The 24324-nt window shown below is 41.9% G+C and overlaps 1 protein-coding gene across 1 annotated transcript in view; it reads right to left on the bottom strand.

Moving 5' to 3' along the window:
* Nucleotides 1-5001: 5001 nt before the first annotated feature.
* The window catches only part of CMTM7 (CKLF like MARVEL transmembrane domain containing 7), a 24603-nt gene continuing 5280 nt past the window's right edge, over nt 5002-24324 (bottom strand). Inside the window, exons 2-5 of the mRNA XM_010712900.3 lie at nt 12388-12561; nt 9161-9259; nt 8138-8219; nt 5002-7792 (exon numbers count right to left, since the gene is read on the bottom strand). Of these exons, the coding sequence (XP_010711202.2) occupies nt 7779-7792; nt 8138-8219; nt 9161-9259; nt 12388-12561 (369 nt within the window). The 3' untranslated portion in view covers nt 5002-7778. The remainder of the gene's footprint in view (nt 7793-8137; nt 8220-9160; nt 9260-12387; nt 12562-24324) is intronic.

Here is a 24324-nt window from a genome sequence, read left to right as displayed (position 1 = left end):
TCGCCGTCTGCAGAGCCAAGTTTGGAGACTACTTCACAACTCCCTTTAACCATCACTTGTGTTTGTCATAAGACTTACTGAAGTCATAATATTGTATAATGTAAGCATTGCAAGTTTTTTATTATTATATGCTCTACACTTGCTTAGAGAATTACTAGGTAAAGTGTTGCTCAAAATAACCCATCTGACTGTCTTCATTACAGCCTTCCTTTGCACTGGCTGTCATTCTTCTTCCAAAAATCTCAGTGCAGACATTCTGAAATCCCCGCTCCCACTCATCTGTACGTAAGGGAGGAGTGGTTTCTTAGCCACTTTGTAGTCTCTACACAGCTAACCTAAGACTTGGAACTGCTGCTTTATAGTACCATGAGCTTTAGCTTTAGCTGCATCTCTGCTGGTTTCTCAAAGCAGCTGAGATAAAGTGACTGTGGAGGTCTAGCTGAAGGGGTACAACGCAGCAATAGAAACCAGTCTACTAATGTAAGTATGCCTGTTTTCTGTCTCACAGTTCTCTTACCCAGAAAGGCTTGTTTTATGAATGAATAAATGTTGTCCTTGACTTGGTACAGTTTTTTAATTGTTAACTCTTGTTTCTGGCAGTGGCGCCTCTCATTTGAGGGTAACAAGGGCATAATTATTCAGCTCTCATGCATCACAAACTGCTGAGCATGAGGTATTAATGGAGTGCTTTGCCGCCACCATAGCTTAATAGCTACAGCTGCAGCGTTGTGCTCGTTTGGCTGGGGCTCATGAAAAAGGGGTATGCAGCTCATTAAGTTTTATGTTAAAAGTGATTTACAGACATAGAAATAACAGTAGATTGTGCTAGATGGACAAAGCACTTCTGAAATAGAAGGAGCTATTATACCAGCAGAGCTGTGATTCACACCCATGTCAGGGAAGCCATCAGCACTAGTCTACCTTGGTACAAGCCCCAGTGACCTCAGAAAAAAAAAGAAAAAGAAAAAGCTGTGCTCTGTAATAGCGTATGCTGCAGGACTGTACAAGGAGGGGGAGGAAATCAAAATTTAACTGATGCTTTTGGCTAGCTACAGGCTTTGAGGTCATAGTATTGTAGATAATGATACAGAGTTCCTAGCTTGCTCTCTTCACATCCACCCAGCTATTGCATGAGCTCTGCTATTAGCCAAGAGGCACATGCTGGAATTAAGAGGTGTGTGCTGCTGCAGCTCCACATGGCAAAGCAAATCTACTCCGGCCCTACCCTGAGATGTACCACTCCACCTGGTAGCTGATGGAGGAAGAGGCACATGGAGAATTAGCAAAAGGGTAATGTATGCTCCTGAGTCACTGTGCTGCTATGAATCCTCCTCTTCATTGAGTGCACAAGGAAGAATGGCTAAGTATTAAGGCCAGTCCTAAGAAAATAGCCTCCAAGAGACACAGTGCGTGTCTCTGGCAGAATGAAGTTTATTTACTCTCATCGGGCTGTGAAAAACAAGGATGATGTAATTTCCTAGTCTGTCTCTGTTAGGGTTAGGTGCCTCTGAGGCTACACCTTTGTTTTCTTCCTCCAGGTTTCTAGAGCCTTGCTGCACTTCCTCCTATGCCATAAGGCTACTTGACTGCTGTTGCTCTTCCTGCACAAGTGTAAACGTTTAAGAACAGAACACATGTCTCAGACCCACTGAATTTACAGCTGACTCTGTTAGAGGTCTGGTCTGATATTCTGCTCTGCAGAGATAAATGACCCACTGCTCTGCTTGGCCTGCTATGTCATCCACACATCAATTGCTGGGGCATTTTTGTCTTTCTGGCAGTCCCTTCATCAGCCACAGAAACATGCAGATGTTTCCTTCACCACCAACCCTTACTTTTTTCTGCACCTGGAAACACATACACACTGAGCACAGGTTACTTGGTTCATTGCTTTCCTTCTGTGCAATTCTCTCTCTTCTGCAGGTGCTTGGTTTGCTAAGCAGCTGTACAGCTTTGCAGGGTTCCAACCTATGGCATGCCTCTCCAGTCTCAGGGAAGAAAAGATCTGAGGGTGATTTATGGGGCAGTACCTCTGTGCACCAGAACAGTACTAACACCATTTAAGGGCCAACCAAAGCAACCTGTATACTCTGTAGCAGGGAGTGTTGGCATGGGACACCTGTTCTTAACACTGTGCCTCAGTGTTAGTTCATGCTGCTGTCTGAATTCCCTGGTACAGGGAGAAGGGCAGGACTGCTGTGCTTTTGCTAATGTCTTAGGTTGCAGCTTATTAATTTCAAATGGTTGCTTTGTGCACTGCTGTTATTCTAGGTCTATAAAAATCTAAAGATTAATATAAAACATCCACAACACCTGGGGCATTTTGAATTTAACTCAGCTCAAGCCAGGATCCAAAGAAGTGCATTTCAATTGAAATCCAGTTTATCTACTTCCTTTCTTCTGCTTCAAAAGCTAGGGCTTTCCTGACTGGATAATCTCTGCAAGTCTTCTGCTGCTCAAACACAAGCTGTACTTGAGAGCAGTAAGCATGCAACCACTGATAAAACTGCTTTTGAAAACATTCATCATATGCTCCTTTTCACAAAGCTGTAGTTCAGCACTATGGAACAAAAGGTGCCACTGGAGGTCGTGTTCAGGATGCGATAAGAAATCACTAACCCACAGAACAGCAGTGCTCTGAGCTGCTCTCTTGGAAAATGTTGGGTCACTTCGATTTTGGTTTCATTTGCACTTTTTTTTCTAGCTCTGCTCTCCTCAATCCTCAGTACCGTCGCCTTAAACGGAAATGGTTGCTCTCTGCCTCATTGTTATTAACCCTTCCTGTCACGCTGCTGTCCCAGTAGCTTTTGCCAGCACAAAACAAGCATCTGCAGTATTGTGCCTGTGGCTACTCTGTATTTCTAAAGCCTAGCTTTCACACCACCAAAGCCAGAACAGTACCAGAAATTTCAGGTTCTAAATTCTGCCTCACTCTAAAGTTGAAAGCTTGTCTTGGCAGCTACCTCGCCTACGAGGGAGGAAACTCCTTGGGCTGCAGCGTGGCTGGGCCTGGCAGGTGATGAGAGCTTGTTTGATAGTTAATAAATTGTAAAGTCATTAGCCCAGTAAATCAGTGCAGATACAAGGTGACAGTCAAAAAGAGCATAAAGCTATTTTATTGTTTATGGGCTTTTCCTTTGGATTCAGACTCCAACTGGTGGGAACCCACTGCATACAGGTCAGTCTCTACCAATAAACAACAGCACACGCTTACTGTGTGCCTGCAAGAGGCTGGCGTGCTGAACAGGGGACTGGCTGAGACTGTTGGACTCTGGGCTCAGGGACAGGCAGAATAGAAACAAACTTCAGAACGGCCAGTTGGAGGTAATGAGCAACCTCTAGAATGGCCATGTGTTTTCCAGCTACTGTCTCATGTTGGAAAAAAAAGTAATCATCTTTCTCCAGGAGGGAAAGACAACAGTGTGAATTTCTGACCTGTTTCCATGGAGTTAAACAAGTCCTGGGACCAGGGACCAAAACCATAAGCTGTGTGCTCCCAGCAGGAGCTGTGAGAGCGTAGCCCTACGCATCTGCAAAGGAGAGAAAGGTAAGCCAAGGGCAGATCCTGCACCTGTGCTGCAGTCTGAAACATGAGGCGTGCACACAGCCTGCTCAAGAATACCCCAGAGCTCTGCAGAGAGGGCACTCTGCTGCTCCATGGGCTTAAAGAATGGCAGGTTGGTCTCCTGCAACCCCCTCTCACTGTCTCACACTATGAGGATTACCTCCAAGGCTCCAGCCCAGTGCTAGACTCAGCAGTCGGGCCCAGTGATGTGTAACTGCAGCCTTCCTTATCTCTGTGGTGAAGAAGTCCAAATGCAGGTGTGTACCCCTAGCACGAAGGGTGCATGAGGCCACTGTCTAGCACACAGCCCCTCCAGCACCGCAGCAGCACTTCGCTTTCCGTTGTCTCTAAGAAAAATAGCCTTAAGTTAAACAAGGCCAAACACATGGCAACTTGATGCTATTTTTCTCAGCCTCTAGGTCATGTTTATTGCAGCTTCCTTAAGCTGTAGCAGAACATGAAATTCCTAGACAAAGATATGTAATACATATGCTGTGGGAAAGCAGAGAAGAGAGACTTTTCTGTCACTGCAGGCACTGTTTAAGCTCTAATGCAGCCACGAACTATTGATATCTGCCAGCTCCTCTGACAGCAAATAATGTGCTCACATTAGATACTTCCCTCGTAAGCTTTCTACTAATGTTTGCACCTGCTTTTTCTCCTTGTGCCCTGTGCCTTTTTGTCCTAATGAGTTCATAGTCCTCTTTCCTGGAGCATCACTCAGAATTCCCTCCTTCATTAAAACCATGAAATTAATTCATTTTTGACCCAACATCCTGTCGTCTCATATCCCACATAGCGATATATTCCTAAATCCCCTTTAGAAGCACAGAATCCAGTCCCTTGCAGTAAGTAAACACAATGCAAAATGCAGGTATTTTAGGGCAACAGAAGAAACTGTCACATAACCTGCAGTCTTCATCCAGTACTGTGCTCCTCAAGCTTTTCAGAACCATCCTTCCTCTTTTTTTTTCCTTTTTTGGTAGAAGTTTCATTTCCCCTTCTCACTTACCCTGTTCTTACCCTCACAAAGACACTATTCAATCTCTAGCTTTTCTCAAATCCCCAGAGGTCAAACACCAACTTTTTCTTTTTTTCATTATGAATCAGCTTGTTACCTCTTTTCTTCTCTCTTTTTTTTAAATACAATTTTCAGCAAAACTGAACCCCAAGATCTACCTGTGTTGATTCAAAGGAACAACAACACTCTTCTTGGGACTGAAGAAGATGGACATTTCTGTGTGGAACAGTCAAGAGACCAGCGCATCTACACACCAGGGAAAGTGAATAGTTTTTTTCTGGGGCTCAAAATATCTTTCATCCTCCAGAATACTTCCTGATGCTTCCCAGACAGAAAATCACTGCACTGGTAAAGGAAAAAAAAAAAAAGGAGCAAGGAGCAAGATAACAATCCAATTATCAAAGCCATCACATCATCCAAATAGTGAACATACATAGTTTATTTTTAAAACAGCTGGAATCTCATATTTGACAAAGTCAAAGACAGATGGAGCTTTCAGAACAAGGCTGACACTGAAGGAAAGTTAGAATGCTTTTGCAGGCATAGGTACAGTAGTGAGATGCCAAAGTCCCTGTCAGACAGAGCTGTCATTTGAAGTTCTGCTAGTAGGTTTGATATCACCAAAAGCTGTGCATTTTCTGGTAGACATGTTTCACAAGAATCTGGGAGAAGTGAGGAAGTTATATCAGCATAAATGTCAGCTTTCCAGTCTGAAAGCATCCTGCTTTAAGAGCTTCTGGTAGGTCTATGAACCCAGCAGTGTCTCAATAACAAAAGCTACAGGCATATCTTAGGTATGTTGATGGCCACAAAACCTAGAAGGGAACTTTATGTCTCTTGATCCAGTATAAACAAGTGCAGCAAAACAGATTCTTTGGGTGATCAGACTGTGTCATCCAGAAATCCTTTGGTGGTTGAACTGCAGGAAATTCCCCGTAAAGGCTCCCCCTCCCCAAATAGTAGCAAGTGAGAGAGTCAAGAGGGAGGCTGAAAAAAAAGATAGAGAGATGAGTGTGCAGTGCACGGAGAGGGGCAAGGCTCCAGCAGAGCGTTGAAACAGCCTGTTCTTTACCACAAGCTCAGACTCAAGCCCGGCCTTAGCAGATGCATCTCTCCCCATTGCCACCACAGCTCTGTGCACTCAGCTGCATTCATGCTGAGTGCAACTGAGCACTTGTTTTCCTTTGGATTGCCAAGATGGGTGAAAGCCTGAGGAAGGTGCCTAATACCTATTCGAGCAGCATTCTCAAGAGGCAACGGTGCTACTGTCAGAAGCAGCACTTTCCTGTTCTCCAAGGGGAAAGAGGAGATTGTTTCCTTAAATACCTACCATGTCAATCTGAAGGCAGGCTGCTGATTTCCAAAAACTGTGGCTAAGTGAGTCTTGGCAGGGGAACCAGTGAACAACCACCCTTAGTGCCAAAAAATAAATCAAACCACATATATGTATATATCATAATCTTCTGCAGTCTTTTCAAAGTAAGATTTATTTGAATAACCTTCTGTATTCACGTTGAAGCAGTTTATCTTGGAGTGAACACAGGTTTCTTGATCCACAAGAAGTAGACTTCTATGCATTCAAACTGTTTCTTGTTCTGTGTTGTTTTAAGTCAATCAGGGAAAGAAAGCAATAAGAATCACAGAAACCACGCACTACAAGAAGGGAGATTCCTGCCTTTCCAGGTTGTCTGCTCATTATTTTCACTTTCTCAAGATTCTCAGAACTTTAGAAATTGGCCCATTTCTCTTGTCAAAGAGTGAAAAACAAATAAAATAAAATAAAAAATCACTGCAGAGACCCATACATAACAAATGGCAATGCATGTTGATGTGCTATGGGGAACAAAAACATTTCTCAAAAGCCAATCATTAAATTAATTAGCAGTATTTTTGCAGAATTTAAGACAGGTAGAAAAATGAACAGCAGGCCAGAAAATACTTCTTTTCTCCAGTCTGGGTCTGGTAAAATATATAAATCCTAATTTTTTGTTTTGTTTTATTTTGCCAAAATGTGCTGCACTGTCCTGCAATTGTCCTCACAGAAAAGACCAGCTTACAAATGCAAGTTCTGCTTCACAACAAGACATGAAAGGGAAGAGCACCAAGAAAGAGGACTTGAGCTTCACTTTTTTCTGCAAAAAAGTTTCCAGCTCACCAGAAATGGACTGCAAAAGGTCAGAAAGATGGAAGTGCCAAGAAAATAGCAGCATTGTCACCATCTTAAATTTACAAACAGCTTCATAACAATATCAGGTTGGAAAAAACTCTGTCCAGGCTCTGAAAACATGGATCCCAGCATAGTCAGAAGGGGGAAGCCACATGTAAGAGAGAGAAAGAAGCACGCTGCACTATTTGCGATGGGCTTTCCATAAACACCATTAGATTCCAAAGAGAATAATATCTAGGAAATGCACAGAAATTTCCTACAGAACAAGTCTTCAAAATGTCCATTCCACCAACAATTATTTATGAAAAGGAAAGAAAAAGATCCCGCAAACCATTAAAGCTTATTCTTGAGTATGTATTTCCTGTATTTGGCTGAGAGAATTTTTTAATAATAATTTTTGATTGATCTGATTTCATTGTGTACTGCCAGGGCTAGAAGGGAGTATTTGCAATGATTTATACAAGTTGCAGTTCATAATTTTTGATAGGGCTGAGCTGCTGTTAGAAAAATTCCACGGTTCTGAACTTGGGTCAGCTTACCCATTCACAAATCAGTTTGTAACAGTTCCTTTGTTGAAAAACCAGCCTTGGAAGTTAAGAATCAGGCAGAAGCTTGCAATATTTCCCTTCTATAAACAGATGGAGGAAATCAGAAGCACTTTTTTCCATCCCTTTGAAAAGAGAACCAAACAACTCTCCAGATGAGTTTTAAAGGCACTTACTGCAAATAACTGGAAATGACTGCAGCCCAGCTTGAGAAACAGAAGCAGCATTTCTCTGTAAAGCTCAGAAAAAAATATGGTTCTCCATTATATGCTTCTTCTGGGCGGGAAGTAAACTTCTTTGGATGAGGGTGACAAAAAAAGTTTGGTTCATAACATTATTTTGCATAAAACTTCAAGTAGATCTTCAAAAGCCACTGGCTGTCCAGACTAATAACAAAATACCCACACTCTCTCCTCAGTGATGGGCGGTCCTCTTTGGTACAGTATTTTGTAAGGCAGACATCTTGCTGAGATGAAGGAGTCATACAGCTGCATCTTAGAAAAGGAAGACAGTGTCACTTGCACCATCACAAACAAATGAATTTACTTGATTAAAGCACACACAGGAAACCTTGTTTTGGTGGGAGGGCAGGGGGGGTGTGGAAGATGAGACAGCACCGATACTTGCTAGAGGCAAGTTATTTTGCTCCACTAGTTAGCTGTGAAAAGTTGTCAGTAGCTGTGACACATGTGTTGACCAAAGTGTAGAATTACTTTGTGAGTAATTTTGAGTAACAAGGAATAGGTGGTTAATAAATCCTTCCAGGCAGATACTGCCATGGGAAAATATAAATATTCATTTTGAGAAGCATTTTGGCAGGCACTAAGCATGATACTTACTTGTTGACTGCGTGATGCAAGAAACCTTGTAGGATGACCATATGCTTAAAACACAAAGGACTGTAGCTAGGAATCCAAATGTCTGAATGAAAAAACAGACAAACCACAAATACTTACCATTAGATGACACATAATCCATGAATGTATGGACTCCTGTATATTCAACTATGTATTTTATGATGTTAACAGACCAAAAATGAAGTTATATTTTCCATCATTCTGCCAACGTGCTAAAAAAGTTACTATAGTAGCTTACGCCTTGTCAAACCAATGACTGAAAATCATATAGAGTAGGGAGAAAAAGCTGGACACCTACACAGTGTCCCACCTGCTAGACTTCTCATTAGGACACTGTGTTTCTGACACCTCTGATTTTTGCTCTTTTGGCAAACCCCATTCAAACAAGTCTTTATTTGTCAGCTGCCAGATAAATAAGTGTCTCCTTCTCCATCTGCATCTACAAATAATCATCGGGACCACGCTTGTGAAAGCAACTCTTTATCCTAGTTGCATTGCATTTTAAGTTCTGTTGCCCACACTCAAAATTCATGTCTCTGAAGAACACTTCAGCCAACAGAGACAGAGTACATCGTCCAATACATAGACCCAGGATGACAAAGGGTTGTAGCTCAGGGTAAATAATCTCTATTCAGGTGCAGAAGATGGCAAATGCAGAAGACTAGGGTGAAATGCTAACTTGTAGTTGTTATAACAGCCACTTGTCAAACCTAAATTGTCTTAATTCTTCCCCAAAACACATTTGTCCTTATGTGTTAAAGCGAGAGCCTTTTGTTTCAACACATATTCATTTTAGTGGTGAGACTGGAGTCTCACAAAACCTTTTTGTTGGTGTTATATTATGTCTCATTCAATGAAATGAGATAGAAGACAGTACACCAACCAAGAAACAAGCAAGCCAAGACTGTAAGAAATCAAAGTGACGAGCAATAGATTTCTTGCACTCAACTTACACTGCAAAAAAAAAAAAAAAAAAGGCATCAAGACTAATAAACAAGATCTTACCGCTCCAGCCACTAGTCCAGTCAAATTGTAACTCTTCGATGCTGCTACAATTGATGCAATGAGAAGCAGAATTGTACCAATTAAATAATGGAGAAATTCCTGTAAAGACAAGCATAGATTGCTTCAGAAGGAAAACTCATTAGAAATGCATCTCAGTATCCATCAGAATCAGAACAAATTGGCAGGGGTTACTCAAAGTCTGTGGACAGTCAAAAGGAAAAAAAAAGTCAAAAAATAAAGAAAAAAAAACATAAAAAAAACCTGACAAGTTTCTGTTTGAAAGGGAAGGACCAATCTGCAGCTCTACTGGAATAAAATCTACTTACTGGGTATGGACACAATCTTTTTCATTCAGTATGGTACAATATGGAGGGAGAAACATGTATCTTCATTGCACCAAGAATGCAATTTACTCAAAGACACCATTCTGAGGAAAGGAAGAAGCCTTGGGGACACATTTCTTTAGCCTACATACATGAAATAGCAATGAGTAGCAGAGGAAATGAAAGTGCTTCTACTTTTAATCAGAAAATAAACTGGATTTACTAACAACCTCCTTACATCAAGCAAGCCTAGAAATAGGAGAGAAACCACAAAAAGCACAACTATGCAGACATGCGTAAGCAACATCAGGTTCCAGAAAAGCTGCCCAAGTCTTGCAAGCTGCAGCTTAGTAAGCAGTAAATCAAATGTGACGCAACATATTTTTTTTCTGAGACCACTGAGGCATTGCATTCTAGATTTTCTCTGGTGTGACAAATATCAGCCTAGAAGTCAACTTTGCCTCACAGTACACAGAGTTATCTGTGGATTTGTGTTTTGAATCCTCATGAAGGTTACATCAATCAATACAGGTGTCTTCAGAATATTGTGTGGTGAGGTGTCCTGATGGGATATGTGCTTACTGACTTTGTACTGCACTACCAGCATGAGCCACGCAAATACCACACGTAAGGGAGACAGGAGATTCCTTCTTAAACCAAAACAGAGAGTATATAGACCCAAAAGGAAATCGTTCAAGGAAATTTCAGAAGAGAAACAGTCTGTCAAACCATACCACAGTTTCCCTCTGCTCAGATTTTTAAACAACTGAAGAGGATCCTTCTATAAAGCAGGTTCTCAGACTACAAATTACTTTCCCCTTGCAACCTTGTTTCAGGTGATCAAGATCATAACCCCTGTTTTTGCTAGAATAAAGCATTTCTATTACAAGTCTCCTCTGGTTAGTCCACATCGCAGCAGGCAAATTAGGTATGCTGTTTCTTTCTTAGAGACATCTATTACAGCAATGTACACAGCCTACTACTTTCATGGAACCCAAGGGATGGAGACAAGTTGTAAGTGAATTATCAAAGGCCATGTTACGTAGAGAATGAACCCCTGGCAGGACCAAGACAGTGCCATTCTGGAAAAATGCTTTTGCAGCTTTAAAAGTTGTCATTACAGAGCAAACTCCTCAACCACCACAGCTTTACTTTTTGTATTGTAAGGCACACCTCTGATTGCAATGCAGAGATCTTGCCAGGAAACTCAGCCAAATACTAATCCTAGTTTCCCAAAGTCTCTTACAGGCTTTTCAATTCTGTTCCAAAGATACTAAAATATTTGACTGAAAAGGAGGTGGTTGTAAAATCAGGGAACCAGAGAATATCTTGAGTCCAACCCCTGGCTCCTCACAGCACCACCCAAAACCCAAACCCAATGTCTGAGAGCGCTGCCCAAACGCTCCCTGAGCTCCGGCACTCAGGGCCGTGCCCAGTGCCCTGGGCAGGCTGTTCCATGCCCACCGCCCTCTGGCACAGACCTGTCCCTAACTCCCAACCCGACTCTCCCCTGACGCAGCTTCATTCTCTTGTGTCTGTCACACAGAGCAGAGCTCAGCGCTGCCCCTCCGCTCCCTGTGAGGAGCTGCAGCCGCCATCAGGCCTCCCCTCAGCTCCTCTGCTCTGGGCTGAGCAAACACAGGGACCTCAGCTGCTCTTCACACACCTTGCCCTCCAGAGCCTTCCCTAACTTTGTAGCCTTCCTTTGAACACAAACAGCAATGTATAAGCATCCCATTTCATTAAAGCTATCTGAAACTAAACAGCCACAAACTGCATTGCCTTAAATTCACCACTGCAGTGTGGAACGTTTTGAAATGAACAAACAGATAAGAAAAACAAAACGCAGCGAATGAAAAGGTCAAAGTGGCAGAGTTCTGTTACAACAATTCACACATTAAATATTGCTTTACAAAACTCATTCCCTTTTCCATGCAAACATATTATCTCTAAATAAGGACAGAAGTACTTTCTAGAAACAAATACTAGAGATACATATCTTAAAAAATGTTGCAAGTCTCCATTTAAAAAGAATTTACTTTTATTCTTTGTTTAGAAGTGGAATAAACTGCTACCTCCCTCTGTAAACTATTTACATAGCTTCCATTAAAAGCCATTCAAACACTTCTTGAATTTCAAAACTTCCTCTACATCTTTCTGCTTGGCTTTCCTCACCCCTTTAGCTCTTTCTCTGTGGGATTAACAGGTCACTACGCGTCTAAGAGAGTTGTCAGAGGTTACTAAAATCTGTGATCCAACATCAGAACAGATGACTTTTTTTGTTAGCTGATCTAATCAAAGCTGTGAGGAAGTTCAGGTCTCTCATTTTCTGTAGTGTTTGTTAGTTATCTGCTAGGATATAAGAGATGGATGTACGGGGGAAATGGTGGAATGAGGTAGGATATCCTGCAGGAAGTTCCTAGTGAAGGCCAGGCTATGAGCAGTCAGGCTGGGGATCCTATTTCTCGCTATTGTTTAAGTTACCTATAACCACACCAAAAAGAGTCACATTTGACTTAAATAGCACATATAAACTTTATTTTGGGACAGGATGTATTACATGAATTCTAATGTAGTGAGTTGATACTCTAGCAAGCATGTAGCTACTATAAACAATCAGAGTTAGGGCCCATCTGCTGACACCTTTTTCCAGTTGTCTCAGAATAACCCTACTGCCTTCACTGGATTTATATCTCTGTAAAGGAGAGCAGGATCTGATCCAAGTCAGCTAAAAGACTTAGAAATACAGCATCTTCTGAGCTGAATACTAGTAACAAAAGCAGCAAAGGGATTTGTATATGAAAGAGAGCCTATCAACATGTGACAGCACAAGAAAATGAACCAAGTAGTCCAGATATCAACCCACAAGTGAAGCAAAAAATGTAGACCATCTGACAGACTTACCGCAAGTGGCCAGCTAACACAAGTGAGCGTCCTGTAGATTCTGAAAATGTGGATTATGTAGAAGAACAAAATCATAACCAAGTCGCACATGGTAACAATCTGAAAGTAGCTGTATGCACTGTAATCTGTCCACTGAGAATTATTTACACTGATGAATCCAACCAGCAGTGAGATCTGAAAGACAAAAGACACATTAAAGGTTGTTAGAGCAGTGCTCAGAGGCCTACGAAGATGACTTCAAACACAACATGTCATTTAGAATCAGAAGGCAATCATCCAGAGTAAACTGGATGGTCCTAACAAAATGGAGGACAAAGTAACAGGCACAGAAATGTTCAAAGCTGAGAAAGAGCCAACTGCTAAAAAGAAAGCAATGGTCCCAGACAGCCTGTGGGATCCAAACTGAAGAAGTCTGTATTACAAAACAAGAGGTCTCAAATAGAGAGCAGGTGCTGAATGCCTGGGGTTGCAGCAGCAACTGAAGGGCATAAACCCTATAGAATTTCAGAAGGACATGGATGGTTCGCTGCACCTGAAATCACTGAATGCTGTAGAAATAAATATGCCCACGAAGACCTTTAGTTCTGTTTGGCGGGTGCTGGCTGGCTGTAATTGAGATAACAATTTCACTCCTCTTTTTCAGCAGAGGTATCAGTAGATTGCAAGGTAGTACTGTAGGAAATGATGTAACCATGTGAAGAAACCTTTCAAAAGTTTTACTATGTTAACAGTGTCACATAAAATCACAACTTCTGTTACTTGTAGGCTTGCAAAGGACCTGCCTAGCATGGGTGATTGAAAAAAAATCTACCCAGGATACAGCCAAATATTTTATTATTACAGGCTTTGGTAACATGCACTTTCAGCCTCTGTAATTTTCAGCTCACACAAAACCAGACAGGAACAGTAATGATTCACACTTTAAAAGTTTCTTCAAGACATTAAAAGAAAACCTTTCTGAGGAAGCCTGCACTTCAGTACTGCATGTATAATCATCCTTCAAACTCCTAACCAACTCCATCCATTATCATTTAATTAAAATTAAAAGGAAAAAACAACCCAACACCCAAATAACATAGCTCAGATTCTTCCTAGAAAAGTCAATTCATTGTCACAACATGGTGTGCCTGTTTGGGTAGAGTTTGATAAAAATAACAATTTATTGTGAAGTTCTGATGTGCATATAGAGCTTTTGCTTGCACCTGGGAGTGTGTTCTGTTTAGCCTATCCACCTAAGCAGGTGGAATTAGGTCAAACATACAGCAGGAAGAATCTGAACTATCTGAAGATCCAAGGGAAAAAACATCTGACCAGCTCCCAAGAACACGGTAGAAACTTGGATTTAACAAACATGCCTTCCATTCCAAGTGCCAATTCTCAATTAAAACAATGCCCAAAACAATTAGCAAAGATTCCTCCTTTCTTGCTTTCAGATGTGCCTCAGTTTCCCGCACAGATAGGAAGAAATACCTATGCGGAAGATGCATTACTTTCAAATATTTACTTTCTTAAAAATAAATTTCCCAGCACAAGATTTACACACAAATTCTCAAGAGGGTTCTCTGATCAGAGGCACATAATGCTGTTTCACAGGACAGGCACAAATGGGACAGGATCAAGAACTTTATATAATGCTATACCGTGCTAACCACACAACATTGCCCATATGGCTAGCAGGTACATTCAGAGTTAAAAAATCATCCATTAAAAAATCCATTTAAATTAAAAATAGTAAGCAAGGTAGCAAGTAGAGCCACAGAATTTTACCTTTTAAAAAGTGACAAATACCAAAGTTTCTTCACCGGATATCAGAATATATCACAATATACTGATACTATATAGAGGCAATGACTATATCTCACTTTTTTCTCTGTAATTTCTGTTTCCCGAAAACTTGTGAGTGAGTGGTAAAACGATTAACATGTAACTGTCTGAGACAGGGTTTAATAGATACCTCAGAAGTCAGTTTGTGGCACAGACCACATGTGGATAAATAAATATACATGGAGAGAGAAATGAATGGCGAAGTGATCAAATGTTATGAGCACTCTTTATGCATCTGAGCTCAGTGGAACAGGTTAATACATCTTGAAAATAAAACCTAGAGGCACAAAAAATTGAGAGCACTGTCATTTCCATTTCAATATAATATTTCAGATTGTGAAAGCAGCAGACTCAGACCCCCAGCCAGCAGGCCAGTCACACCAGAAGAATGAGGTAAAGGTTGGTCAGCATTACTGGAGAATTTCAATGCACTACACAAAATGTAAGCAGGCTTCTGACCTGCATTACTCAATGGGTGAGAGATGTGTTGCAGGACATTACTGATATGTTTTCTGGTTTCTGAAAAGCAACACAGAGAACACATGCATCAATCAACTTCAAGGGACGATTCTGGGGTTTAAGTCTAGCTCCATATTTATTCTGTTTCACAAAAGTTGATTAGCTTAACTAACCCACTTCTTGACTTTCCATTGAACCAGATATCATAGTTCAGCCATTAAGACTTCGGGAACACTGGGATATTTCAGCAACCATCTCCCAGTGAAGCCAACACGAGCTAAAGGCAATCAGCAACTGCCAGAAGGCACTCAACACCTTACCAGAGAGAACAGGCACTACACAAGAAAGATAGTAAGAGTTCACATTCTCTTCTTTATCTTGAGCTGGAGAAAAGTCAACCATCTCCTCTGCAATGTGCCTGTGGAATTAGCCCTTGAATAGCAGTGACATAAGCTCCCAAGCCCAAACACCGCTCTGATCTGAAGTGAGCCTAGCTCTACCAAAAATTAAACACTTAGCTTTTGCTTAATATAGTCTTCCTTCAAAAGCCAATCCATGTCCCCTAAAAAAGGATGAACGAGCACAGATTTTTAGTGTGCATTAATGGGAGATGGGACATATCTTGGGAGATCTGATCCTCAGATCGGGGACCACTGTTTATGCCGCTGCTGCCTTTACTCAGTGAGGGCAAGGCTTAAGACTTGCTCTACTCTCTGCTGTGGCTTCACTTGCTGGATGAGCCAGCCACAGGCCATGCTAATCAGACATACCTAGGGCTGACAGGAAAGAGAGGAGCTGCGGCAGCATGTTTGTTTTAACCATGCAGGAAATGAAAGGCGTGATCCAGTTATGTGTTGGGTGCTCGTAGCAAAAATCACAAAAAGACTGAGGCTGGAAGGGACTTCTGGTGGTCATCTGGTCCAACCTCCTGCTCCAGCAAGGACACTGGAAGCAGGTCTGATCATGTGGTAGAAGACTGTAGTTTATCTGACCACAGAGCAATTTTATAACCCAAGAATAAATCTGTGCAAGTGCCTTGTACAATCTTTTTCTACTGTCCCACTTTAATGGATGTAATAAATAAAGCTTTGACTTTATTACCAATACTTAATTCTTTCGTAACGTTTGGAAAGAACTAAATTTTCTTCAGACACAGCTATCTGCACAAATATAAATCCAGCATGATCTCCAATACTGACAATATGCTATAAAAGAAAGCTTACTGTTCTGAGCATTAGAGACACACTTCCACAGACAAATACTGACAGAAGATGGGAGGAATTGAACATCAGTGCCTCTTGAGTTCCAATCTCAGTTTTGTAACCTTATTACTGTTTAGATTTGAGTAAATTACATAATTTTGTGCTTCAATTCCTCCATTCACCAAGTAAGGGCTAATACAATAGAATAGCTCAGTTGGAAGCAACACTGAAAGACCATTAAGTCCAACTGTCTGATCACTTCAGGCTAAACAAAAGTTAAAGCATGTTACTGAGGGCACTGTCCAAATACTTCACTGACAGGCACATGGGTTACCAATCACCTCTATAGAAAGCCTGTTCAGTGTCTGACCACCCTCATAGTATAGAATTTTTTTCTAATGTCCAGTCTGAACCTTCCCTCGTGCAGCTTTGTGCTATTCCTTAAGACGTGTGCTAAAGTTCTTCACCTTCCAAACACTTTAGACATATGAAACAAGGCAAAATGCTGAACACTGCAAACAAACAATCAAGATGACCCTAGGTTAAGATGACTGTTTTCATTTATAGTGTAAATGAGAATAGATGTCTACAAAAACCAAAATGAAGCAGCAACAACAACAAAAAACAAAACAAACAAAATCCACCAATAGATTGATGCAACAGATAAGTGTGAATTAATAATATATGAAAAAATTCCTAAAAAGTCCAATGGAGATGTCAGGGAACAAGTAAAAGAGTAGAAAAAGATTGGTCTTTTGGGGTAGCTTTTGGGTTGATTCATTGCCATTACTCCACATGATAAATAAAAATGAGTATCCTAGCTTACTGTAAAATAGTAATTAGTGTGTTTCCTGACTGCTGCCATCTGAAATCCAGGAATAAACTCACTAACTCCGATGACTCCAATGTGGTGTTGATAAGCACCACATTGATAAGCAGGCATTCTTTACTTACAAAGTTGGATGCGCAAGAGGTTATCTCCACCCTAACCATGCATACCTTGCACAAAAGACCTTCAGCTTATGTATGTTACTTGTGTTACACGTGCAAAAGTTTCCCCTGGGCAGTACGTACATACTCAATAATCTCTTCCAAAATTATTAATATAGGGCCCCGCCTCCTTGCACATGCTCAGTGATTTTGGGTGGTGGTCTCAAGGCCCTCAGGGATGAAGCAAACAGTTGTCTTCTTCATGACCACAGATTGCCCTCCTCTTCTTTTTTCAAGTTGGCGGTTTTCCATAGCTCGTTTGCAATGATGAGCAACTCTTTATATCTTTGCTCCCTGTTTTTCTAACCTCGTACTAATTCCTTGTAGGGTGATGTACTGGAGAAGGCACCCACACTGACCTAGATAACAATTATATACTGAGCTCCATGACTAGATAAAGGATGTTCTGCTTAGCATCAAGAATATTTTGCTTAGTATCAGACAATTAAGACAAGTGCGTTTTCCTTAACATCAGCTAGTTTTGTGCAAGCATGTATTATTCAATTAAGGATATCACTATCACCTACTTACAGTAAACTCTGATATCACATGTTGCAAAGAAAACACCCAAAATACATCCCAAATAGACTCCTGTTTTCAAACTGGAAACAAAAGCTGCAAAGTTCAGCCCTCTATTCGTCCTCTTGACCACTCCTGACTGTTCTTTCCCACGCATTATCACTGGCCTGTATCTAGCTGCTCTTTCACTACTCCAGTAATGCCTATGGAGTAAGGGTTACCCTTTCTCACTGTGTCTGCACAGCACCCAGTACAGTGGCTGCGTACTGGGTCTGGCTGGGAAGGAGTTAACTTCCTTCACAGTAGCTGAGACGGCGCTGCGTTTTGCCTCTGTGGTTAGAAAAGCGTTGACAGCACATCAGTGTTTTGCCTATTGCTGAGCAGTGCTCACACACACAGTGGCAAAGCTTTCTCTCTGCACTACACAAAGCAAGAAGTCTGGGTGTGGGCAAGAGGTTGGCAGGGGATGTGGCCGAGCCAGCTGTTGCAGGTGGCCCCAAGGATATTCCAGGCCATGTGATGAAGTGCTCAGCAACACACTCAGAGAAAAGAGAAGGACGGGGTGATGTTTGTGGCCATTGCCTCTGCCTTACCAAGTAACCATAATGAGTGCTGAGAGCCTGCTCTACAGGAAGTGACATAGCATCTGCCTGTCAATGGGGAGTAGGTGAACAAATTCCTCTTTCTGCTTTGCTTTCAAGCACAGCTTTTGCTTTCCTTATGAAACTGTCATTATCAAAATCCATGAGATGCATTTCTATCTTCTCTCCACCCCAGAGGAAAAGGGAGCACATGAGAGCCAGGGTGGGTGTCTGGCTGTTGGCCATGGTCAGCTCACCTCATTGGCTGTCAAGGCCTGGGATTTCCAGCTGCTGCTGTACTACCAACAGCAGTACTAAAACCTTAATTCTTCTAAGTCTCAAGATCATATCCTGAACTGATAGGTCAAAACTGCTGTCTTACCATGTGACTTTTAGAAATGGATAACAGTTTTCTTTTGGTATATAGAAAATAAGATGTGAAATGCCAGCTAAACTGCTGGGAAGAAAGATAAGGTCGATAGGAAACAAACCTGCATCGAGATACCTAGTTCTAAAGAAACACGAACTCTTATCTCAAAGATTTCAAGTAATACCATGACACATACATTGACATGTATAATCTACCCACCACTGCATTATCTTTCCTTTTATTTTACTATGTGATATAAAACCACTTCCTTGCTTTTCTCTGCATATCTTCTTTTCTTTCTTGGCTATATTCCCCTCTGCTCTCTTCTCCCACAAGAAGTTTTTTCTAATTCCTTCTTTTTTTCTTATTATTCCTCTTTCTTCTTCGCTTCCTACATGATACTCTGCATTCTGCACTGTACTTCCTCTCTTCTGTATCTCATTCTTTCCAAAGAATCCAAATTTCTCTTCATGCATCTGAAAACACAACATTTCCCTCTTTTAATACATCCCAGCTATCTGCTCCACGCCCTTGCATCAGGACATGCATTGCAATTAGGTAAATAAAGATATTTCCAGAGGGGTATAGTTTTATGCATTTAAGCCAAAGCTGTCAATGCCAAAAGCAATTCCTAGCCTTTCTACTCAGCCACTTTGTGCAGTACCGGCACAGAGTATCGAGAGGTCAAAGAAAACTGAAGAACTGACACAGCAACACAATGACTCTGCCTGTGTTTATGTCCTCCTCTGTGTATGAATTGTTTTTCCAGCTGTTATCTGTTCTATAATTAGTGCAGGAACACAACAATGGTGCCAGTGCAAGAGGAAAGGTGACAGAGGGAATGATACAAGCAGTTGGGAGAAGAAACAAGGATATTCCTTTCAGGGGGCAGTGCCAGCCAAGGTGCTCAAGAAACTAGAAGCCTCAGAAGCCCACTCCCAAAGTGCCATTTACTAAGCAGGTGCACAGGCAAACGAGACATTGTCTCAGAGCACCATTCAGGGGAAAGAGGTCAGGGGACAGGACTCAGCGTGCTACTACATCTGTACCAATACTGCAGGCAGCAGCTCTGGTCTACCAGCTCCCAGCTTGTAGCTGACAGTGTGTGAAATATCAGAAAATGCTTTTATTTTCCATCCTTCTTTGGAAAGGAATTTGATTCTCTAGAATACAGATATAGCCTTTTTTTTTTCCCTTCTTCCCTTGAATGCTCTAAACAGCAGTGAGAGTTCTCCATTGCACTGGGTGAAGAGCTGGTGAACCACTGTAGCGCTTATATGCTCCCTCTTCCTTCATCTAATTCCTCCTCTCTTAGAACTTACCCAAGTTCTGTGCAAACAACTGTACAGAAGCTGTCTGTCTTCAGATTTGGAGTAAGGCACAGTGGTGACTCGCATCAAGTTTTATTACAGCCTTTCTAAAAAAGCAATATAGTAAGAGCTAAATGCTTCTTCTATTTGAATGAAAAAAGTCAAAGCTTTTAGCTTGTGACACCAGCCAAAATAGAATGTGGAATTTTCCATCCTAAGCGTGCCAATGAGGATAGCCATGTCCTGTTTAGGTGTCCCACACAGAGAAGAGCTATCACTGACTGCAGCTGTACTACCACATTTTGTGTATTTATGAATGTTACACCACAAAATAGTGAAGCAATATCTGTATTATTAATTACATATTTCTGGAGAGAATCAAACGGTCTTTGAACTGTTACTGTTACTTACTCTCAAAGCAGTAAGATAGACAAAGCTCAGGTCAAGGTCACGTCAAGGTCACAAGCATAATTCATGCAAGACCAGTTCAGCTAATTTAAGCAGCAAAGCTGGCTGATGCCATAACCAAAATCTTCTTCCAAAGGAAATGGGTGGTCTAACAGCCAAGCACACACTAGAAAGATTCAGAAAAGGAAAAAATGATAAAGAACCCAGTCCAGCTAAAACCTCCCTAATGACAGATGAAATCAGCAATCTTCAAGTGCTGGATCTGTGAAGCAGTCAGTCTTTGGTTGTACAACAGTCTCTCAGCCCCTACGTCTGGGCAGATTTCCTCTTGTCTGGCTGGTTTGCTAAAATAAGGAGGCTGCCTGGCCTCTGATAAATGACTTCTCTTGTGCACTGCCATCCACAGCTATATATTGAAGATAGGAATGGTGGGAGGGTGAGAAGAAGGCAAAATAATCTTATTTGACCCTCTAAGACTCAGATAAGAGGACAAGTCTCAGTACGAGGAAGTTGTATTCTTTATTTATTAATAAGTCATTATCTGTTCTGGCACAGCATTCGGTGATAACAAAGGATGTGAGGTAATCACAGAACCAGCGTGTGAATGACAGCATTAAAGAGTCCTTGTTGCAGGATGGTAGCCACAATTACTAAAAAAGCAATTCTCTGTAATGCCCAGCGAAGTCATGCCTACTGCTGAGCACAGTGCAAGCAACGCATCAGTCCCACCTGTCACCTCAGCCAACTCCCTGCCTCACACCCCAAAGCTGCCTGCACCACCACACCATGCTGAAAGACATCATGCAGGACTGTACTTCATTAGCTGAAAGCTGAGAACTTCACTGTTATATGGCAAAGAACACAGTACATTTTCATCTAGTAGTGAATTAATCTAAAAGAGCAAAGTAAGATTGTTAACAAGAGGCTCGTAACTTTATTTCTTTTCTCTCTAAACCAATACTAAAAGATTTAGGTTCTGCTTTGTATTATAAATCAAATTCAGTTTTAAATTCTCCAACTGTAAAATCATTATCAGTAAGTTTTTGCAGTCTATATAAAAACATACGTGCAAAACTCATATTGCTGCAGCAATATGTGAAGTCATAATTGAGTAACAGCACACAAGTGCCATATTCAAGTCACAAACAATTCCCAAAACATATAAAACTCATTGCAAAAGATTATTAATAGCACAGCTGACTTTTAACATCTCTGCAAAGGATATGGCCAGAATTCTAAATGCAGCAAATGTTCTAGCAGGATTTAACTCTGGAAAAAGCAACTGCTTTCCTTCTAGCTCTCAAAGAGGCCTTATGCCTTTCCAGGCATCCACAAATCCAAGAGATGCTGTTCTGGGCAAGGGCAGAAGACCTGTATACTTCGTGAACATGTTACTCCTTGTGCATGCAAAGCCCCAGCAGAACAGCCACCCACTCCAGCACCTCTCCCAGCTCACCTGTATTACTTCCTCTCAGCCTGCCAAGGAGAAATACTCGGAGGAGGAACAAGGTACCTCTGAAACTACCATTCTGAACCATTCTCAGTTACACTGAGTTGCACTGTTTGCCCTTCAGACAAACTTCAGAAGTCCCATATTATAAGTAAGACACAAGGTAGGAAGAGTTTAATCCATACTTGTGAGCTAGAGAGCTCTTGTACGTAAAGGTCATGGCTGTCTAAAAACGCATGCAGCAATCATGCATGGCAGTACCACCCACAGAGGAGCCCACGCTGGCTGGCCAGCCAAGCCTGGCTCGGACTGTCTGTCTGCATGAAGTCCAATGTACGTGGTGTTCATGGCTAACAAACACCCTCACAAACTGCACAACAAACTGCAAAGCTTCCTACTTGATCTGGGTATCCAATACATAGCTAGCAGGGCACAGCTACTTTAAGCTCAAATGGGAACATATAACACAAACCCAGCACCTCCTGGCAACCAACTCCCTACTAATCTATCAAACCAGGTGCACAAAAAATAAAAAGCATATGGAATCTCATCTTCCTGAAAGCTGCTACTGAGATAAGGAGCACCTTGCAAACTGCTCAGGAAAGTCTCGGTGCCCATGCCTGTAACCCTCAGCAAGCAATTTGTTCATCCCTCTCCTTATGGATGCTGCTCACAACACAACTCGTTCTCATTGTCTGAGGCATTTATTGCTTGGCTGACTCGAATCTTCAGTTAGCACCTGCCATCTCTTTTCCCAGCCCCAGAGAATACCACGCTGACACCTGGCAATCGCACAGAGAGCTGTTAAAAAGCCTGTATCTGTCATCTTCAGCAAAGGCTTTGCGAGCCATGGCAACAGAGCCTTAAGCAAGGTCTCCTCAAACAAGAGGAGACTGTTAACATCACTGAAGTCTATGTTGTTAGCTGTGCTGGTACATCATATTTTTTTATCAGGAAAAATACAGGTGAGTGCTCCCCAAAATACTAACATCGTGACTATTTCCACATCAACCAGCAGTATCACAACCCAGTTGATGGATTAGACAGGGCCTTAGCACACAGAAGAACAACCTTTTCTAAGTGCGCACGCTTTGTGCTTGGCGAGGCATTGGAGAAGTGAAATAACAGATGAGATTCCCCAGTGGTACCACTGCCCGGCAGGTCACACAAACACCCAGGGATGGCACTGCCTTTGCTACTAGGAAGCCACGCTCAAGCTATCTACAAAAGGCTCAATTAGCCAGCAGGAGACAAACAGCAGCTGGGGACTGGGTTTTTCCCTTGTAGATGAGAGGCCTCTTCAAGTGGCCTTCCCAGTTTCGGGTGAATGTGTTTACAGACTTACAGGACAGCATCCAAAGTCTTTCTGCAGTTCTGCAGTTGCTACTGATGATCTCAGGTCTCTTTCCTTTCCAGCTGTCAGTGTTCGTTTTGTGAACTCAGAAATGGTATTGCAATAAAACCAGACAACATCCCAAGAAAATTCCTCTTGAAGCAGCTTCTCAATCTTGTCATTGTCACACTTCCATTTTCCTCGTGTCAAGCTATGAGCAGAAGAAGCCCTAAGTACAAGAACAGCAAATCAATTTGCTATGGCTTTGAAGGGTGCAGCCACACGGTTTGGGCCAGTCAGACATTCCTGTACTTGCCATTGTATTCGTATTCATCAGATTCCCAGCACTGCAGCGCAGAAAATTGTTTCAGCTGTAATGATTCCTTTGGAATCTGAGCTATGCAGAACAGAGGAAGCACGCAGGTGTGTGGAAGAAAATCACAGCAATTTTAAAGTTTGGTCTCTGCATAGAGAGAGCAGCAATTTCTGGCTGCTGTATACTTTACATCTCACCACAAAAGAGGAGGACAAGCCCGCAGTGCACGTGATGTGACAACAGTGCAAAGGAGAGGCTCAGCCACAGGACTGAGAGAATGCCCTACAAGTACACCCAAGGGAGGTGAGTGGAGGAAACACTTACTCATAGTAGCCAAACACTGTCTGGCTTGTGGGGCCGATACTGCTTTGTCCAGGCAATGCAGAGCTGTTACCTAACATCATCATGGTCAGGCACACTGCCCTCACTGGGGTATGTCCACAGCTCCCCTGATCATGATGAGACACACGGATTGTTCCAGGGTCGCAGGTGCAGGATCTGCTCAACAAGGGAATTTTCAACATTTTTAGGCTCTGAGCTACTAAAGACCACACTTGCACTGAACTGAACCACTGGTTTTCTTCTCTTCAGAAGAAGCAGATGTTCAAAGGGACACTGTCTCCAAAGAGAGAGGAGAGGGGATATGGCACATTAGAACTTCTTAGGAAAGTCACAGAGCAATAAGAAGCCATGCTTTTCACATCTGACAACCCACAGACACATGCACACCTGATAGAAATTTCAAAACGCTACTGCAAATCTAACTTCCTGTGAAACACATGTGCCAGCAAACCACTGCCAATACTTCACTCTGCTCCTTCATGCATGCTAAACACATCTCAGGAGATGTGGTAAATTTCTAGGCTTCGCTTCCTGTTTTTTCTGGTTTCAGAAAATGTACTTACTAGACCTTGTTCAGTCACAGCTACATAAAGAGCACTACATGCCATGAATGCATTACAACAAATCCTAATGGATTGGCCAAGTGAGCAAGGCATGACAGCTCCAATTCCGTGCTTGCAGGTAGCCTCTTCTGGAAAGAAATAAAGCATTCACTGATATATTTGGAACAGAGATTCACTAATATTTAAAAACAGCAATATTTTGGACTTGACTTTTGAGCCTTCTACAGGAGTTGAAACATCAGAAAATTCGCCATTTTCTTTCTTTTTTTT

This window comes from Meleagris gallopavo, chromosome 6, assembly GCF_000146605.3.
Source record: "Meleagris gallopavo isolate NT-WF06-2002-E0010 breed Aviagen turkey brand Nicholas breeding stock chromosome 6, Turkey_5.1, whole genome shotgun sequence".
NCBI lineage: Eukaryota > Metazoa > Chordata > Aves > Galliformes > Phasianidae > Meleagris > Meleagris gallopavo.
This window is presented reverse-complemented; position numbering and strand designations above follow the sequence as displayed.